This window comes from Lynx rufus, unplaced genomic scaffold (assembly GCF_022079265.1).
Source record: "Lynx rufus isolate CCGP_SWC_20201006 ecotype Redwood Valley unplaced genomic scaffold, mLynRuf1.p SCAF_7, whole genome shotgun sequence".
Lineage (NCBI taxonomy): Eukaryota > Metazoa > Chordata > Mammalia > Carnivora > Felidae > Lynx > Lynx rufus.
Genome location: NW_025814889.1, coordinates 103,433,874 through 103,454,584, shown reverse-complemented (window position 1 = coordinate 103,454,584; position 20,711 = coordinate 103,433,874). Strand labels below are relative to the sequence as shown.

General features: G+C 36.6%; 1 protein-coding gene across 1 annotated transcript in view; it reads right to left on the bottom strand.

Annotated features, from left to right (window-relative positions):
* OTOGL (otogelin like) overlaps window positions 1-20,447 on the bottom strand; it is a 140,583-nt gene extending 120,136 nt beyond the window's left edge. The window contains 8 exon segments of the mRNA XM_047066966.1: window positions 1,219-1,424; window positions 5,733-5,854; window positions 9,982-10,136; window positions 11,690-11,788; window positions 13,457-13,523; window positions 18,222-18,270; window positions 19,232-19,271; window positions 20,372-20,447. Coding sequence (XP_046922922.1) covers window positions 1,219-1,424; window positions 5,733-5,854; window positions 9,982-10,136; window positions 11,690-11,788; window positions 13,457-13,523; window positions 18,222-18,270; window positions 19,232-19,271; window positions 20,372-20,447 — 814 coding nt within the window.
* Window positions 20,448-20,711: the final 264 nt, after the last annotated feature.

The window sequence follows — 20,711 nt, the reverse complement described above, 5'->3', positions numbered from 1 at the left end:
ACATGCAGAAGAATGAAATTGGACCACTTTCTCACACCATACACAAAAATCAACTCAAAATTGATGAAAGACCTAAATGTAAGACAGGAAACCATCAAAATCCCAGAGGAGAAAACAGGCAACAACCTGTTTGACCTCAGCCACAGCAATTTCTTACTAGACATGTCTCCAGAGGCAAGGGAAACAAAAGCAAATGAACTATTGCAACCTCATCAAGATAAAAAGCTTCTGCACAGAGAGGGAAACAATCAACAAAACTAAAAGGCAACTGGTGGGTTGGGAGAAGATATTTGCGAATGACACATCAGATAAAGGGTTAGTATCCAAAATCTATAAAGAATTTATCAAACTCAACACTCAAAAATCAAATAATCTGGTGAAGAAATAGGCAAAACACATGAACAGACACTTTCCCAAAAAAGACATACAGATGGCTAATGGACACATGAAAAGATGTTCAATATCACTCATTATCAGGGAAATACAAATCAAAACCACAATAAGATACCACCTCACACCAGTCAGAATAGCTAAAATTAGTAACACAGTAAACAACAGATGTTGGTGAGGATGTGGGGGAAGGGGAACCCCTCTGCACTGTTGGTGGGAATGCCAACTGGTGAGGCCCATCTAGAGAACAGCATAGAGGTTCCTCAAAAAATTAAAAATAGAACTACCCTACAATGCAGCAATTGTACTTACTAGGTATTTATCCAAAGGATACAAAAATGCTGATTCAAAGGAGCATGTTCACCCCAATGTTTATAGCACAGCTATCAACAATAGCCTAATTATGGAAAGAACCCAAATGTACACTGACTGATGAATGGATTAAGAAGAAAGACAAATATCATATGATTTCACTCGTATACGGAATTTGAGAAACACAACAGATGAACACAGGGGATAGGAAGGAAAAATAAGATAAAAACACAGAGGGAAGCAAACCATAACTGTATGTTAACTAACTTGAATTTAAATAAATAAATTTTTTAAAATTATTAGGAAATGAAAAAAATGTAAACTACCTTATGGATTTCAAGAATGACACATATATATTTTCCTATTCAAGCTTCACTTAAAATCACTAGAGCAGACAAGCGATAGCTACCAATTTTACCTAACCGAGCACAAGTTGCACCCTTCTGTATACAAATAGCTGGCTCAGTGAAGGAAGAAGACCTCAGAAGAACCCCACATTTCTTCCACTCCACTTACCTTGCTGAATGATGAAATCATCAGATTGAATGTCATTGTAGTTTCCACATAAGCCACATGATTTCCCTTTATGCTCCTGAGACAGTTTGAGGTAAATTCCAGATATTCCGTCCCAAGCCAATGAAAAACCAAAGGAGGTTTTCACCAGAATATAGTCAGCTAGTTTCTCAATGAAAACCTGCCCAATAGTCTCAGGCAATGTTAAACTTGAAAAATAGAACAAAGGCAAGTTAAGCATTATGATGAGGAATCCATTATAGATGACCTATTTCCACACTGATAAAGATTTTACACATATAACTGAATGGTTCTTTCAACCAGCCGAAAACACATTTCTGCTAAATATCAGTGATTTTATAAATCTGTAAAATAACTTTATTTAAACCAATGAGAGCTTAAATATATTTATTTTTTACTGGAGAGTTCAAGATAATCTAAAAATGCTGCTCAACAATTTTGAAGTAAGGACAAACAATGGTGAAAATATGGAAACACACTGAGCTCTGATTTTGTTTAATTTTCTTTTAAACTTGGCTGTAAGGAACTGAGAGCTTCTATCTCCAAACCAGCACCTTGGTGTAAGTCGCGGTTTTCCAAAAGAAAAATTTATGGACATGATCAATTATAATTTACATATTTAATACTGTAAAGTTCATTATTGGGAATATAAAATACTTTGTCATATGGTATTACATAAGGGTTATATTCATAATTTTAAATTGGATATAATTAGACCTCTTTAAACAAGGGTCGCATTGACTATTTAAACTCCTAATCCAATGTCTAGTCTTTTCACTTTTCACAACCATGTACACATAGAAAGGATGTGGGGAAAATGACAGAACTGAAGATAACTGAGCAATGGACACTTTAAAAGCACAGTAAGTCACCTAAAATACTTTTGAAAGGTGACTGGACTCCTTCCACGAATATTACAGAAAAGAGCAAGTGCTAATAATTAAGAAAATGGAAGGAGGGGTGCCTGGGTGGCCAAGTCAATTGAGCATCCAACTCTTGATTTCAGCTCAGGTCATGATCCCAGGGTCATGAGACTGAGACCTGCATCAGGCTCGTCACAGAACATGGAGCCTGCTTAAGATATTCCCTCTCTCTCTCTCTCTCTCTCACTCTCGCTCTCTCTCTCGCTCTCTCCCCCCCAACCCTGCTCTTCTCCCTACTTGCACTCTCTCTCTCTCAAAAAAGAAGGGAAGGAAAAAGTCATTTTTACTAAAATAGTCATGCTAGTTGAGACTTATAACCTGTAATATGAGTGAGGAAGGAGGTTAGTAGGTATATCCACACATTTCTCTCAAAGGCTTCAAACTGGTGAGAGTTCCTTCCCAGAAAGAGCAAGTCCCATTGAACAAAAACCGTAAAACCAAACCTACTGGCTAACAAAGTGACAGTCCCTAAAGAGACCATTCAAAATATCTGCAACCACTTGTACAGAGCTGTTTGCAAATAGTTTTTTTTTTTATGGAGAATTAGTTATAAGAATAGGAAAATAACTAAACTTTACATTGGGTAATAAATAAGACTCTAGTTAACTACAACCCTAATCTATTCTTATTAAAAATTATAAGAATGAGGGGCGCCTGGGTGGCTCAATTGGTTAAGCCTCTGACTTCGGCTCAGGTCATAATGTCACAGTTGGTGAGTTCGAGCCCTGCATCCATCTCTGTGCTGACAGGTCAGAGCCTGGAGCCTGCTCTGGATTCTGTGTCTCCCTCTCTCCCTCCCCCATTCATGCTCTGTCTCTCTTTCTCTCAAAGATAAGTAAACATTAAAAAAATATAAATTACAAGCATGAGAAATTCATATTAAATTCACAGTAAAAGTCAGTATGAATAATATTGTTTAAGTTTGCAAGTTTATAAAAGCTATACTTGAAAAAAGTGAATCATGTTTTATAAAAGTATTTCATAGCTATAGGATGTTAAATGTATGGAGATAGAGTGGCTCGGTTGTGAGTATTTTTTGGTTTGATCATTTGTCATTTGATTCTTTCACAGAAACTTTGATGAAATATACAATTTTTAAAAATAAAAGATTCTTAACTGTAATTACCCAGCTGTCTATAACATAAAAGAATGCCACTAGAGATGGAGAATAATAGTAAAAATTAGATAATCTCCCATAAAATTAAGAAAAACTCCGCGCAACCTAGTCAGGAAACATTCACAATGCAAACGAAAATGAATGTACAAAATAATGCTGAAAATTATTCATGGGTTTACATGTACCAACACCCTTCATTTCACAGGTGAAAGAACCAAAGTCCAGAGCCTTACAGGGTTGATTTGATTTGATTTTGACAAATATTTCCCTAACAACTGCTTTGAATTAGGCCCTAGGCCAGATGCAGCATTATTATAAGCAACTTAGTCGAATAATAAGAAAATCATCCTCTTCCCATCATACAAATCATATAAATGCAATCTCTCATACAAATGAAAATCCTCAAAGAAATATTTTCTTGAGATTTAACAAAGAGTTAGTATTCCCAAAAATCTACTTGAATGGCGCTTTTGTTTTACAAAACAATAATTTTTTAAAGGGTCCATTATGTTACCCCAAATCCCATATAAGGAATCCTAAATAATTATTTAAATTCAGCTCCAAGAAATACATATGCAATTACATTATATTCCCATTCAAATGGCTAAGCCTTCTTTTCTAAGAAAATGAGAAGTACAGAACCCAAATGATCAAGAAAATAAGCCTGAGAGAGGTGAGAGACTGCTTGGGGTCACCTGACTGTGACAAAGCCAAGGCCAGTGCCTGCTGCCTGCTGCTTCATCCAAAACCCTTTATGCTATCACCTGCTGCCTCTTGAGGAATCTAAACTGAGAACAAAGTACATAGGGTGGTAAGGTCATTGTGCTGGAAAGAATCCCTAGGGTTCAAACACTTGCTAATGAATTCTAAATGACAGACAGAATTGTTCCATCCCACAATTTACATTTTCTGTCATAACTCAGCCAAGGAATATTTTAAATTGAGTATTTCTACAATTATTTAGATTGGAAGGTAGACTATTCCACAGCATTCCTACATTAAGTATAAAGCCTCTCTTCGAACTAATAAACGCTCCTTCACCCAAACTCTCAGATCTTCTTGTCAGCTAGGAAGGCGAAACTGGGAGTCTCTCTGATTTACCCAAGAAGACTAGTTATTTATTGGCTCTGAATCATTGTCAGAACACTAATGGAAAGTCTCAATTAATATCCAAACCTCATTCATACAAATTTGGAAAAGACTTCCAAAGGTTTAGTTTTATTTTAAGTTACTGCTAAGAAAGAAAGAAAGAAAGAAAGAAAGAAAGAAAGAAGAAAGAAAGAGAAAGAAAAAAGAAAAAAAGAAAGAAAGAAAAAGATTTAAGAAAGAGAACAAAAATAAGAGTTGAACTATGAAGATTTCTCCTGAATCTTTCTTAGAAAAAGGGTGTGATAATCTCATTTCTATCTAACCAAACATAAGTGTATCCTGCACAAACATTAAGGAGGTTAAACTGGTTGGATTCCTGGTCACATGACTGGCCTCGGCACTTGCTGAAGTCTTAATATCTGTAGGTTATAACTTTAAGGTTGTTGTTTGAAAGAAATCCTCTCATCTCTTTTGCAATGCTGGTGGGAATGCAAACTGGTGCAGTCACTCTGGAAAATAGCATGGAGTTTCCTCAAAAAGTTAAAAATAGAACTACCGTATGATCCAGCAACTGATGGGTATATATCTAAAGGATACAGGTGTGATGTTTTGAAGGGGCACATGTACCCCAATGTTTATAGCAACAATCGACAATAGCCAAAGTATGGAAAGAGCCCAAATGCCCATTGACAGATGAATGGATAAAGAAGATGTGGTATATATATATATATATATATATATATATATATATATATATATACCTATATATAGATAGATATAGATATATATACACAATGGAGTATTACTCAGCAGTCAAAAAGAATGAAATCTTGCCATTTGCAATAATATGGATGGAACTAGAGGGTATTATGTATGCTAAGCAAAGTAAGTCAGTCAGAAAAAGACAAATATCATATGACTTCACTCATATGTGGAATTTAAGATACAAAACAAATGAACATAAGGGAAGGGAAGCAAAAATAATATAAAAACGGGGGGAGGGCAAAGCATAAGAGACTCCTAAATACAGAGAACAAACTGAGGGTTGCTGGAAGGGCTGTGGAGGGGGGGTGAGCCAAATGTCCAAGGGGCATTAAGGAAGACACTTGTTGGGATGAGCACTGGGTGTTATACATAGGGGATGAATCACTGGAATCTACTCCTGAAACCATATTGCACTATATGCTAACCAACTTGGATGTAAATTAAAAATTAATTAATTAAAAAACAAATACATAAGTAAATAAACATAAAAAAGAAAGAAATTCTCTCTTCCTACTCTCCATAATTCACTTTCAAGCATGAGATGTTTGGAAATTCTATTAATTCATGGTGTTATTTTTATTATATCATTTATCACATCTTACCTGATTCCATTCTTTTTTATTTCATGCCCATAAATTCGAATTTCCTCTTGGTCTGAAAAGAACAAGCTGATTGACCGATAACAGTAATACACTGAACCATGGCACTTAGGGCTATTATGAACCTTAAAAGAGAAAAAAAAAAAAAAAAGAAAAGAAAGCATAAGAACCAGCAACAGATATGTAGGCCTTCATTCGAGTCACCAAAGCCACAATGCCTGTCTACAGTTCTACAGCACCATTAGTCCTATGACACTTCACAAAATTACAACTACATTTAGGATTTCCAAGAGAAAGATTTACCACAGAAATTGGGCAGCAAAATTAACTCCATAGAGTACACATTAATTCAGCATATTTTTTAAATGATCTGACTCTTTACATGTTGAGTGTCAATATTCTAAAGATACATGGTATGTACTGGAATAAAATTAGGTCTAGGAAGAGGACAGTAGAGCACCACAAAAACACACATTTGTATTTTACATGTCCATGTCATGTTAAAGAATCATGAAATGGAGCTGTAGACAATGCAACACTTACAGATTGCAAAAAAGTGACTATAACCTCTGTAAAAATAAAATTGCTCTAAAAATAAAATAATATTTTAGGGAAGACAAATATTATTTCCCAAACCTTGATGGGAAAATTAGTTTATGAGGAAAGGAAGAAAGGAAGAAAGGAAGAAAGGAAGAAAGGAAGAAAGAAAGAAAGAAAAAAAAGAAAGAGAAAGAGAAAGAAAGAAAGAAAGAAAGAAAGAAAGAAAGAAAGAAAGAGAGGAGGAAGGGAAAGAGGGAGTGAGGATGGAAGGAAGGAAGGAAGGAAGGAAGGAAAAAAGGAGGAAAGAAAAAAACAAGGAAGAAAAGAAAACAAGAAAGAAAAGAAAAGCAAAGAGAAGAAAAGGAAGGAGAGGAATGTTAGAATCTCTTGCCCCATTCCAATGTTAATTTCAAACATTCAAAAAGCAAAGTATAAAAATCTGACCACACTGAGAAGAAATTTATGGAGATAGAGAATTTGAAATTAAAAAAAAATTAGGGGGCACCTGGGTGGCTCAGTCAATTAAACGTTCTACTCTTGGTTTCAGCTTGGGTCATGATCTAATAGTTCATGAGTTTGAGCCCCATGTTGGACTCTGCAAAGACAGTGCAGAGCCAGCTTGGGATCCTCCCTCTCTCCCTTTCTCTCTGCCCCTTTCCTGCTCACATCCTATCTCTCAAAATAAATAAATCAACTTAAAAAAACATTATTGATTGGAACATAGAAAATGTAGCAAACAAAAAATGGGGTAAATGCTAACTCTATACAAATGTACAAAGAATAGAAATTAAATAATAACTTATTGGGCTCAAGTCTAAACAATATTTATATGAATTCATAAAGGTATAATATGTAAATGACAATAATGTAAAAACCACATATCATTTAACCTAAGATGGTGATATAACCCCATTAAGAGGAGGGAAGGAAAGTGTGTGTGTGTGTGTGTGTGTGTGTGTGTGTGTGTGAGTGTGTGTGTGCGTGCGTGTGTGTGTGTGTGTGTGTGTGTGCATTAGGGGCAGGAAGGGTGATGTAACAAAGATGATTCCATCTTCCATAGTCAGAAATGAATGAGTGGGGCGCCTGGGTGGCGCAGTCGGTTAAGCGTCCGACTTCAGCCAGGTCACGATCTTGCGGTCCGTGAGTTCGAGCCCCGCGTCAGACTCTGGGCTGATGGCTCAGAGCCTGGAGCCTGTTTCCAATTCTGTGTCTCCCTCTCTCTCTGCCCCTCCCCCGTTCATGCTCTGTCTCTCTCTGTCCCAAAAATAAATAAACGTTGAAAAAAAAATTTTTTTAAAAATAAAAAAAAAAAAAAAGAAATGAATGAGTAAAGCCTAACTTGAAAGATAAAGAAATAATAGCATATTTTGGCATGTAAGATAAAAGCCTGAAGAAACAGCTTAAAGAGCTAGAGAAATTGCCTTTGGGGAGCCAGATTTTAGGTAGGGTTGGGAATGAAGGCAAACAGGGGCTACAGTTTTGCTTCACTGCCTTAGATGAATTTTTTAGACTGTATACATGTATTATTTTTATAAAAGTAAAATTAAATTTAAAAAGAAAAAGAAAAGGATTGGGAATATGAAAAAGGATATATGCATAAAGATGTTTATCAATTTATCTATTAAAATACTGAAAAAAATTTTGAAAACCTAAATTTCTAAAACAGGGCATAAGTAAATAATTTGAGTATTCCACAAATTGAAACAAATACAGCTAAAAAAAATTGGGTTTTAAGAATACTTGACGTGGAAGAAAGTTCTTCACATAATATCAGGTGAAAATCTAGGACAGAAAATTATACATAGTATGATTTCAAGATTATAAATGTGTTTAAAAGTCACAGACAAAAGTGTAGAAGAAAATGTATGAACCCATTAGCAATGGTAACTCTTACTGATATTTCTATTTTTTTAGACTTCTCTGAAATTTTCAAGTTCTCTACAAGAGAAATGAACTACTTCTATAATCAGGGGAAAGATGACATTTAAAGCAAATGGATTTGTTGACTTGAAAATTTTCCACCATCCAAGACAGAGCCAAGTAGAAACAATATTAAGTCTGGGAGCACAGTTTAGCACTGTGTGTTATTAACAAAGGACAGAGTATCTAGTTGACACTTTATTCTTCAAAGGAGTGAGACCCTGGACAAGAACATTTCAATGAGGGAGTCAGAAGGTGTTTAAGTGATAAACCCAGAGAAAGAGTGGAGGAGTAACAGACAATAAGTGACTGAAAATAGGAGCCCTGTAAATACCGAAGATGCATGCCACTAACTTCCCTATCTAAGGAGACATGGGAATTTTTTATCTTTAAGCCCGGTAAGTTAACTTTCAATAGACTTCATTTCCTTTCTGGGTCACAAGGATTTGTTGTTCTTAAAAAGCTTCAGGGCCTACTTTTTAATATTTGCATCACCTAGGAGAGGAGGAGAATTTTGGCAACTCTAATGTAAGTTAGAAGGGAAAAGGGAAGCAGGAATTGAAACAAATAATGCCTATGAAGAGTTTTAGCTTTTGAACAGGATAGCACAGCAGTTTCCTGACTGTGTTTTGAGATAGCTGGAAATACAGGGGAAGATGGTGAGGCAGGGAAAGAGGTCCCTGACTTTATTGGTTCAACTAAAACCCCTCTGCAGCTTGTATTTTTTTTTAACTTTTATTTATTTTTGGGAAAGAGAGAGTGTGCACATGCAGGGGAGGGGCAAAGACAGAGGGAAACACAGAATATAAAGCAGGCTCCAGGCTCTGAACTGTCAGCACAGAACCTGACTTGGGGCTTGAACTCACAAACCATGAGATTATGACCTGAGCCAAAGTCAGATGCTTAACTGACTGAGCCCCCCAGGTGCCCCTGTGCTTGAATTTCTCTTAAGAATTCTTCCAAATCAGAGCACTTGGGGGGTTCAGTCATTTAAGCATCTGACTCTTGATTTGGGCTCAGGTCTTGATCTCACGGTCGTGAGATCAAGCCTCGCATCAAGCTCAGCACGGAACGTGGAGCCTGCTTGGGATTCTCTCTTTCCCTCTCTCTCTCTGCTCCTCTTCCACTTGTGCTATCTCTCTCTCTCACTCTCTCTCTTTCTTTCAAAATAAATAAACAAAGTTATAAAAAATAGAATTTTTCTGAATCAAGAGTTCTTCAACTAAGCACTAACTCTCTGAGCTCAATCCTGTAGTATGAATCTACCTAGTAATTAGCTGCCTGCCTCCATGCCTCGAGCCCGTGCTTATGTGCTCTGTTTCCTGAATGCCCATCTCGGGCTCATACCAAAGGGCACCTTTGAGAAACATTAATCCAGGTGTACCTCACACTGGAAGTGTCAGGAAGGAAATGTGTATGAGCAATTTGGTTGGTGCCCAAACCCACTCCCTCTTCAAAACATTCACATCAAATCTGAAGAATAAGGACATTAACTGGAGTTGATATAATTTGACATCTGTGATACAGACATTCTGCATTGCCTGCAATTCTCTCCCACCTGGATCCAAACCCTTCTTCTCCCAGTCCAAGGCTCCATCTCAATAGAATATACCCAATTTAGCTACATATTTAGTCCATTCCAGTAAGAACCAATCCCTCTCCTTCTCCAGTCAGAGCCCTAAGTATGCATGCTATGATTATTATACATTTTCCATCATTTGTCCTGTACTTTAAAAATACAGACTTGCCAGAAAAAAAATCTTTAAGTTAATTATGTCCTAGGATCACCTACCCATACAGTGTACCGAGGCTCCAAATTACCACAGTCCTTTGCAAAGATGTAAGAACAGTTTCCTGGGAAATAATAGTAAATGCCATCAAAGGTTTCAAAGTGGTACTGTCCCCAGGTTTTGCAAATCCCATCTCTGCCATTGCCCATATTTGGCACTGAAAAGAAATAGGATCATATTTAGTAGAATAAAATAAATTACACCCTGTTTCTGGCAGGATTCAGTTATGGTAGGTGATTCTAATTTTCAGTAAAATAAATATTTCCCTTTGGCAGTCAGTATCACAGAAAGAAATAACTAACATAAAATTATGAGTTGCTCGCAAAACTGTTAAACTCTCCTGAAGGAAAACATGGTCTCCAAGCTGTTTTGAAGAAAGGATTTATGTTAGAAAGTTCCTTAACTTTTGCTTTTAAAGCAAGACTCTGGAAGAAGAGAAGAGTAGGGAAAATGATACAGTAAAAGAAGGTAACAGTGATAAAACAAATATAATGCCTCAGAAAAGAAATTAATGTCCCCATTGAGTGCCCTAAAAATTTGCATGAACAGCATTAGAGTATTCCAGACTCTGCAATTTTTAAAAAAAATATATCTTAATACTGTCCACAGAGAAAAATAACCACTGGCAAAAGAAAAATCATGTTTATATGTCTGAGACCTAGGGATGGGGAGCATTAGTCATCCAAAGTATGCTGGAACTTAGGAATTCATGACCTCAGACTGGTCAAATTTTAAGCAACTATCATCTTGAATTGTACAACTTCATCTTCACTGTCCTCATGTCTACCTCCCTTTGTCCCCTTGTGGATAATCCTCTATTCTATTTTGATTTTCTAGACCCTTCCCTCTAGAATAATATGGAAGTCAATGACCTTTACAGAGCACTCGGTGTATAACATTTTAACACATGCTATAGGGAACATAGAGATAAGGCATAATCATTGTGCCTTTTCTTTGTAATTTTACCTAAATTTATTAGCCTTGACCAACTTTGGCCTTTACAGGAAAATAACAGAGTGATTCATTATTCAGACTTCTCTGACAGTATGCCTTGCCTCTGTTGCATATTTTCATAGAATCTTATACTTTCTTTTATAGCATGTGGTACAAGTATAATTAATGTGTATCCATTGTGCATCAGTCCCTTCCTCTAGACTGTAACCTCCAGGAGGGCAGAAACATGTCTATATTGCTCACTATTGTATCCCCAGTGCCAGGCCTGGGATTTAATAGATATTCCATAAATACTCATTAAACAAATTAATATCTATCATTGTTGATGTCGGACCTTATCCTAGACACTGTGGATAAAAATATTTTTTAAAAACCCTCTGCCTTTGAAGAGCTCTCAAAATTGTTTCTATTTTATGTACAGAATGTCCAGTTAATTCAAAGTCAAAAAGAATGAGGGCTCCAAATAACAAATCTGATTTATAAAGCAACAGAGAAATGAATAAGAACATAGTTTAATGGATTAATATAATGTAAAGTGGAAAAAAGGCTGGAGGAAGTTGTAGAGATCAGTGAGAAAGGAAAGTGGACATACCTATTTTCTTTTACATTGTTTCTAAATTATAGGAATGAATTATGGACACTCTAGTTAGTATGTAATATGATTGTCCCAATCCCCAGTGGCTGAACACTTACATAGCAAATTAACCTTAAAGTTCCCCTCGACTTGTAATTCCCTCAAGCATCCCTGAAACTTACCAATCTGGCACCGTGTCCCAAGTGCCTGAAATATTTGACAGTCACATGTACCAGTCTTAGAACAGAAAGCTCCATTAAGACATTCATGAGGACAAGAACCTGACAGGCAAAAAAAATAAGTTATCTTCTGGCGTGCCTCAGTTCTTATAAACATAAAATGTCAAGATTTAGCTTGGACTAACTGTAACCATTATTAATTCAAACAGAACCCTGGGCCTCTTGCCTTGATGAGCTAAAGAATTAAGCCTGTCAAGTCTCTATCTAGTTCATTTCATTATGTGTGCTGTGAAACAAGAAAGACAGGATTTCACATCTCAAACCACCCTGAGAGCAAAGGTTAGCTTCCTTCAAGCAATTGAAAGGTCAAGTTCCCATGTAAGGAATCCCTGTCCCAGATGATGAGAACCAGAAATGCACAAACTGCAGATGATTCTGTTGACGGAGTTTGGCCCTGGCTGCACGTCCAATGGTCTCCGTCTCCAGGAGCAAGTGTATTAAAGAATAGCGTCCATCATTAGCTTGAGGGATCAGGTGAAGCATTAAAAAACTCAAATGGAAGCTCCCATTTTTGAAGAGAAGAATTAAATATTTCATCCAAAGTGTGTGTATTAATTAATCTTCAGGATCCATTACAAATAATACATTCTTCCTGACTCATACTTAACTTTAATGGGTATAAACCAAAGTCATGGCCGGCCTTCACCAAAAATACTCTTTTTCATGGAAAGAAAAATTGCCCGAAAGGATTATGCTGAAAAGAGGAAGCAAGAAACTATGAGCTACTGAGTATGTTTTTAAAATGCAAATGAATCACAGTGAAAATTTTTCCTCTAAAAAGGAGAGAGGACAAGGAGTAATTGGCAAATTTCAAGCAGGAAGAATTTAAGTAACACATCAAGAGAACGAGAAGACATCTCTGAGTCACCATAAAGAAGTACTAAAGATTGAGCCTTTCAGGAATATGTTAAGGTCATGGAAGGCAGTTAACAAACTGTGATGAATTAACCACCATTCTGACAAAGTCAAGAATAAGAAAATCCTATTATTATTCTACTTTTAAGATCCATCAATTTAAAGTCTTTTTACATTTAAAGACCTACAATTCTCTCTCCAACTCTTAACTGAGGGAAAATGAGCTGTTTCCATTTGATTTTGATTGATCCACTGATCAAGGTAAAGTCGTGTTTTCACAAATTTAAATGCAGTTTTTTCCCTATAAATTTTATCTTAGAACACAATCTTAACATTTTTACAATAAATAAATATCAAATAAATAAATAAATAAATAAATAAATAAATAAATAAATATCTAGACAAACAAATGTATCTCCTTCAGAAATTTATTTACAACCCTGTTTATTCTCCTGGCTAGCCAAAACTAGCCAGGAATAGTTGCTATTTTAAATAAAAGGAAAAGTTGGAATTCAATTTCAAACTATCATCAGCATTATGCTTAATGGAAATGGGAAGTGGGTAAGCCAGAATAAAGATGTCAGGGAATCAAGGAACAAGTAAATGACTCACAAAGAAATTTGCTGATACCCAGTGATATCTTTCCTGATCACATAGCTATCAGCTTCGTCTAATTGTTTAACCCTGCTAATTTACAAAAATAATTCAAATTTCTACATAAAGTGAACTTAACTATTACTATTATTACCACCTTGGCTCATAACTTCATGCATTAAATGGCAATAGTTAATTCAATGTATTTCTCAAAGGGGTCTTTTAAGAAAGCAAACAGAAAAACGTAGGCATGACACCAACCTTTTATTTTGCTCTCACCCCAATTAATAGCTTCATGGAAGAAATATCTTGGAGATGTTGCTTCAAACTTGGAGAGAAAGAAATAAGAAATCAAAATAGTTAAATTATTTAATTTGAGCCAAACAAGCAAATTAGAAACTCTGGGGAAATAGTTACAGATACAGCAATTATAAAGTGCTGACTCTGTGTCCTTGACTTATGGAGGCATCTCGATGAGACAGAAAGGGCTCCTCGGATTGTGGTTAGAGGATGTGACTTCAAGCTTTGGTTTTGCCTCTTACCTGACTTGGATAAGTCTTTCTCCTCTTTGAGCTCAGTTCTTCTCCTGCCTACCTCTCCTCTTTGGAAAAGAGCCTGAGTGGAGTCTAATCTTTGCATTAACTGACTGCTTTGCCTACAGAAGTAGCTCTTCTCTGATATTTCCAAGTGCAGATCGATCTGGAGAAAATGCATGCGGCTGATGGACCAACAGACGAGGACCTGCAGAGCCATTTGTGAAGACACCATCCACAGAAGCTTCTGCTTTGGCACTGCGTGTCACCCTCCATCTCCAAAGAACTGACACTTTGAAGTTCATAGGCCATTTAAGTATATCTTTTTATAGACCCCCAGCCACTTTAAGGTAATGGTTAAGAGTATGAATTACGGAATCAGACAGACCTGGATTAGAGTCTTGATTTTGCCATTACATAGACATAGGCAAGTTTCCTAAGTTCTTAAAAAAAATGTTTCTTAACCTCTTCGTGTCTTCTTTTACTTGTCTGTAAAATGGGAATAATGGTATCTACTTAATTGTGCCGTTATGACAATAGATTAAAATGATGTATGTAAAAATTCCACCATAATGCCTCACACATAGACACCTAGCAATAAAGAGATTTATATTTATTTAAGAAACCCAGATAAAACCTTAAGATTTTTGGAGGTCAATATAGCTTATAAGCAAATAATTGTGGTTTACTAGGCCTAATCTCTTAAGGGTTTTTATTCAAAGTCAATGATAGTTTAGTGTATGGTCTGAGGCAATGTCCTTTCCAATAGCATTTCTACGTTTACCAGAAGAACACATGCTCCCAAAATTTTCCACATAACTGTCAAATTGAATACTAGATGTTGTTAGAAAAACTGGAAAGGTTGACGGACAAGAAGAAAGTGGGAAGAGGGAATGTGACTTCAGGTACAAAGTCCTACCTCAACAGATCCTGGTCTCCTTCCTACATGCAGTTTTATTTTGGCATTTTCCAGTGAAGACTTGTTCTTTTAATACCCACACCTGCCCCATTCCAGGAAAGAGGACTCCCACACTCTTTCTCACACTTCAACACTCCTTTCTAAACTCCTTGAGCCACACTATGCCTCCAATTCCATTATTTCCTGTTCTCATTCTTCCCTGGTTTTATCCTCACTGCTCAATCTCCCCATTTTGCCATTGCCTCTGTCTTCACACTAAGTTAAATTTACAATAGTCTGTGACTTTGATTCCCCCAAGACAGCAAGTTTTTATTCTCTCTGCAGCCGTAATGTTTCCAACTGTCTGCATCTAACATAGCCACCAATGTTCCTGGGCACCAAAATCTTCTTACTTCAGCTCCAGTGAATTATCTCTGATGCTCGCTAACATTGTCTACTGGTTTCAACTCTGACTCATACAGGCTTATAACCTTGAACAAATTATTTGAAAAAAAAATTTTTTTAATGTTTATTTATTATTGAGAGAGTGAGAGAGTGTGTGTGAGTGGAGGAGGGGCAGAGAGAGAGGGAAACACAGAATCTGAAGCAGGCTCCAGGCTCTGAGCTGTCAGCACAGAGCCCAACATGGGGCGCAAACTCAAGGACCGTGAGATCATGACCGGAGCCCAAGTCAGATGCTTAACCAACTGAGCCACCCAGAAGCTGCTTGAACAAATTATTTAACCTCCTCATCCTCAGTTTCCCAATCTATAAAATGGAATAAGAGTAGAATTGTATTAAATGCAATGAATAAGGAAAGCACAAAGAGCAGTGCCAGGCATAGATCAAGGGTTGTAAACAAGTTACCGATTTTTATTACTAGGCAAAAACTGAATGCACCAGACAAGAAAGATCAAGCCTTTTTTTTCTCCATATCTTTTCACTTAACTAGGGTATATATACTCCATGGAAACTACAAGTGCTTAGCACACTGGCCTCCTCATTATGGAAGCATCCTAATTACCACACATCCCCTGCATCACACTACATTTCACCAGTGCTAAGACAAGACACATACATAGCTTTTACCTTTTTAACTAACCTGAACTCAGAATGGAATCTTACACTTACAATGGAGAGCATTTTATTTTTAAGTCATATAAATAATGGCAAATAATTGATGGTGTCAGATTCAATGAATAAGTTTCACAGAAATGACTTGTTTTTAAAATTTTTTTAATGTTTATTTATTTCTGAGATAGAGACAGAGCATGAGTGGGGGAGAGGCAGAGAGAGGGGGAGACACAGAATCCGAAGCAGGCTCCAGGCTCTGAGCTGTCAGCACAGAGCCCGACGCAGGGCTCGAACTCACGAACTGTGAGATCATGACCTGAGCTGAAGTTGTACTCTTAACTGACTGAGCCACCCAGGTGCGCCAGAAATGACTTCTTTATAGTCTTACCTTCATTAGAATTTAGAATCTAGGCAATAGGCACTGCTATTCATTTCATGTCTCTAGCGTGGTCCCTGGTATGTCATCAAAAAATAACAATGAAACTGAAAACAAGCATAATTCAAATGGGAATGATCTGCCTCCCCAGCTTTGTTTAGAACTATGACTATAAAAGATTTTGGGGGAGCCTGGGTGGCTCAGTCAGTTGAACGTCCAACTCTTGATTTCAGCTCAGGTCATGATCTCACTGTTTGTGCTGGCAGCACGAAGCCTGCTTGGGATTCTCTCTCATCCTCTCTGAAAGGGACCACCACCAAGACTGAGCCCCCAAACCCCTCCTTTCTACACTCTGGGATTTTCTCCCTTCCTGGTCCCACTTTTCTCTCTCCCTTACTTGTGTACTTCCCAAATAAATTGGCTGTACCTAAGTCTCTCAGCACCTGCTTTCAGGAGAAAATTTCTGAAACGTAAGGCAAGTGCAAAAGAAGTCCAGGCAGTGGGTGCATACGTTCACATAACTGATACAAGATGATAGCCCATTCTTCCTCCTTGCTGATAACATCCCCACAGGAGGATGGGAAGCACAGAGAAACAGAGGTTTGTGTCTACCCTTTCTTTGCTCATCCTTCATCTCATTGCCAACATATTTCTGAATCCTTACTCTTGCAGGTATCTATCCATCGATGCTCTGTCTTCCTAGAGCAGAAGTTATGAATCACTGGGCAAGACTGGACTTATGATGGATGAAATTTCATGCAGCGCATGATGATGACCTCACTGCCCTTCTTCGGCATTTCTTCTTTTAAAACCTGTTCAGATGTTAAACAGGTTCTCTCTAAATGGGAAACCAACACAAGTAAGTGTGCTCCTCACTTATTAACCACAGGTAACTCCTTTGGGGTAAATTATACAAATTCTAAAAATACCTAAATGGACAATAGTATAACCCTATCCACAGGTCACTTCATGGGACAACTTTGGGGTCTATTTCACAGATTTTTGAAACTAGTAGGTTCACCAACATGCATTTTTTTCTCAAAATTGATTTTCTGAGTCATGCTGATGTCTTTCTGTGGTTTACATGGTCAACTGACAAACATGTAGTTAAATTTCTCAGAGAAACATCATTTTAACCACTTCACATGATGCATAAGTATTTAAGTACACAAAACACTCTTTTTAAGGGGGAAAAAAGTGTTTCCATTCCAAAGACAATCTTTTGCCCATCTCACTACAAAAAAAAAAAAAAGATTTCTGAATAAATTAGTTCTGTCCTCTAAATTGACACAAATGGCCTATCAAATCCATCTTCAGTTCTCTTTAATTAACACCAAAACATGTAAAAATTCAGGCATTTACCAGAAAATACTAGCAGAACTGATTGCAATTCAGATTTTGACAAAGGCCTCCTTGAATATATAAGTCGTTTGCTATACAAATATTCAAATCACATTACTTTCCCATGAATACCTTTAAGTTAGGATTCTCTATTTTACCACCCATCTTTTATAGAGAAATATTTTTTTAAATCCACCTATTTGAACATTCCAATCATAGTTTGCAAATATTGTAATTATGTTACCCCAAATCCTTTATATAAGGGGACCCAAGCAGAAGGGCCTCCTCAGATTCAGTGCTACCTGCCCTCCAAAAATAGAGGTCACCTCTCCAGAGGTGTCTGTCATCGAGATTTGTCAGACAATGTAAAAGCTGTCTGTCAGGACATCAGGACACCTCTGATGCCTTTTTGCAAGTACTTAACTCAGATCATGTAGACCTCTCTCTGCCCCTGTTCACTTGTATTTGTTTGATTGCATCACCCTGCTATCGTGCTTAATTTTTAAAATGATTAAAAATTTCTGGCATGTAGATGAGATTCAATCTCCCACACATGCTGTGAGCCTATCAGTAGGTAACTGAGGTAAATAGCAAAAAAGCACTCTACTGAACAAGTAAACGTGAACTAAGCATGAATTTGAGGGTTGTAGAAAAGCAGTAGAGAAGTTACTTTGCCTCTTCTCCTTCCTGTCTTGTATTTAGCATTTTTTCCCCTTCACAAAGGTCTCATTGTTGAAGTGACAGCAGAGTCCCGAAGCAGAATGGATTATTTCTCTGCCTCTTTCCATCTGAGGCATAACCTACCTGTGCTGCTAAAAGAGCTCTTTTCTGTCGATTTTCATTAAACCCGTTTCTGGAAGAAAACAAAAAGAACTTGTATAGTCAAAGGCCCCTAGGCAACCTGAACAAGCCTTTCCCAAGAGAGAGCTGATGTTTTCCTCCTGATTTCCATCACTTTATCAAAGAGGTCTTTCTTGGTTTAACATTTAAAAGGTCCCCCTCCCCTTTTGGAGGGGTTAGATTTGGGTGGCAGTGCTGTATCGTTTTACAAAATTCAAGAGTGTCCCCAAATCTCTCCGGTCTCTGATGTAAACTGAATTTTAGGAAGGAACTTGAAGATAGAGAAGTAAACAAAATAGCGTAATATCGTAACACCAACACACGATATTTTCTCCACATGACCATAAAACCTGTGAGTTAAGTATTCGCCAAGAGCACATTCACTTTTTCCAGACATGATATTCACTTCTCTCCCTTTCCATGTCATAAAGCACAGATTAACATTAGTGTGAATAAGCACATCAATCTGTGATTTATCAAAATCAAATGAGGAATAGAATTCTGCTTTCCATCAAGCAGATTGGTTTAGTTCAAAAAGTGATTTTCATTATTTAGTGCTAGAACAATTTTATTTTTATCATTAAAAATTGTTTTACTCTATGCTAAGATATAGCATGATTATAATCAACAATGTATATTAATAATAAGAATATAAAAGTGGGGATTATTGAACATAACTTCTTTATAAATCTTTGAAGTGAAAGTATTATCTCCTTAGTATCTACATCATTGGACCCCACCAAAAACTCATCTTATAATTAAAATGAAAGGAAAAACTTTTTCTTCATAAATAGGGAGATGAATGCCTGAGAATTTTTAATTTGTGGAAATATTTTAAAGAACTACATCTCATGCCCTTATTTTGTAAAACACTTAGTTTATTTTTTTTCAAAAGCAGATACATTTATCTGCTGAGCTCTGCTCATTCCCATTAACTTATGTTTTAGAGGACAGAAAGAACAAGAAGTACTCACTTAGATACTTTCGTCAAGATGGATGATGCACAAATATATCCTGCCAGAGATAAATATACACGTATAAGAATGGGGAACAAATTATCCATATATGGAGGTCATATGTTCTGGTTACTAAACAAATCATTGTAACTTAAATTCTAAAACTTAGTCTGAGTTTTGCTGGGAGTTATTTTGCATTTTCTAGAGGATGTTGAGCAGCAAATTCCCCTGTGAGTCATCAAAGTAACTGGTAATCCAGACAGAAGGAACAGTGTACCTAGATTTGTAGAGACATCATAAATACAGTGGGAGAAGCACTAGATTTGGAGTCAGAGCTCCAAATTTTAGTCTTGGTCCTACCACTTAGCAAATGCCAAGTTTAAGCAAGAGAGCAAACACATAAAAAAAAAGTGATGGTGTTGGACAAGTCCATCTTTAAAGTCTCCTCCAGCTCTCAATACTCTATGACATTTTCTCCTTGGAATTTCTGTCACTACAAGGACTGAAAGATTGAGTCCATGACCCCTCTAGTCTTATGTTTCAGTAATTTCTCTCACTTCCCCTACAAGCTTCAAAATATACAGCTCTTTTCAGGATTAAAAACTAATAAGTGGATGTAAATAAATGCTTTCTCCATGAAAATATTCTATACGAATTAATTTATAAATAAAATTGTTATAAAAATCATTGAAAATCAATTTTTAGCCCCAAATGTTAAAGTCCTTCTTACAATAACTGTTCACCATTCTTGGGTTGATGGCATGAAGAAAGTTTAGGTAATCTTTTTCTCTTTATTTATTATAAAATTTCAAATGTTTAAGTTATATCGACAACCATTTTAAATCATCTTTTAGAAAAGAAAAAATTATGAAAAAAGAAAAAAAGAAAAAATTAGAATCAGAGTTTCTTCCAGTATAGTTACTTATGATAATAAAAGCATGATTTTAACATCTGAAGAAAAGACACAAATAAAAACTAAAGTCCCAAAATTATCTACATTACCAAGAACTTTGAAAAAGATGATCTGGGGGTCATTTAGTATCTATTCATTCCAGTGACTTCAAAGTGCCTTCCAGTGTAAGGGAAAACTGTTCGTATCAGTTGCAAGAGAGACTAACACACAATAAAATCAGGTAAAAATTTCATATAACTTCTTACCTTGTAATGACAACAGTAAATGAAGCAAGAATATACTCCGAGGTATCATTAAATTGAGTTTCCTCACAATGTTCATTTCAGTGGAGCCTTTCTCCCTGAAATGCAACCAAATTGTTGGTCTTTACTATGATGGCATCTTAGAAGTTGGCGCATTCGTCGAGTGCTCAAATTCTTATAAATATAACTTTGTAACAACGTAATTCAAAAGGAAATTCCAGTCTTTCTAACTACATACAGCATCTGAAGCTTTAGAGCTTGCAGGCAACTCTTTGGCTGAGTCTCTCATTAATGATGCATGGCAGCTGCTTACCTGAGCCCGTATTAGTTACACCCTACCCTG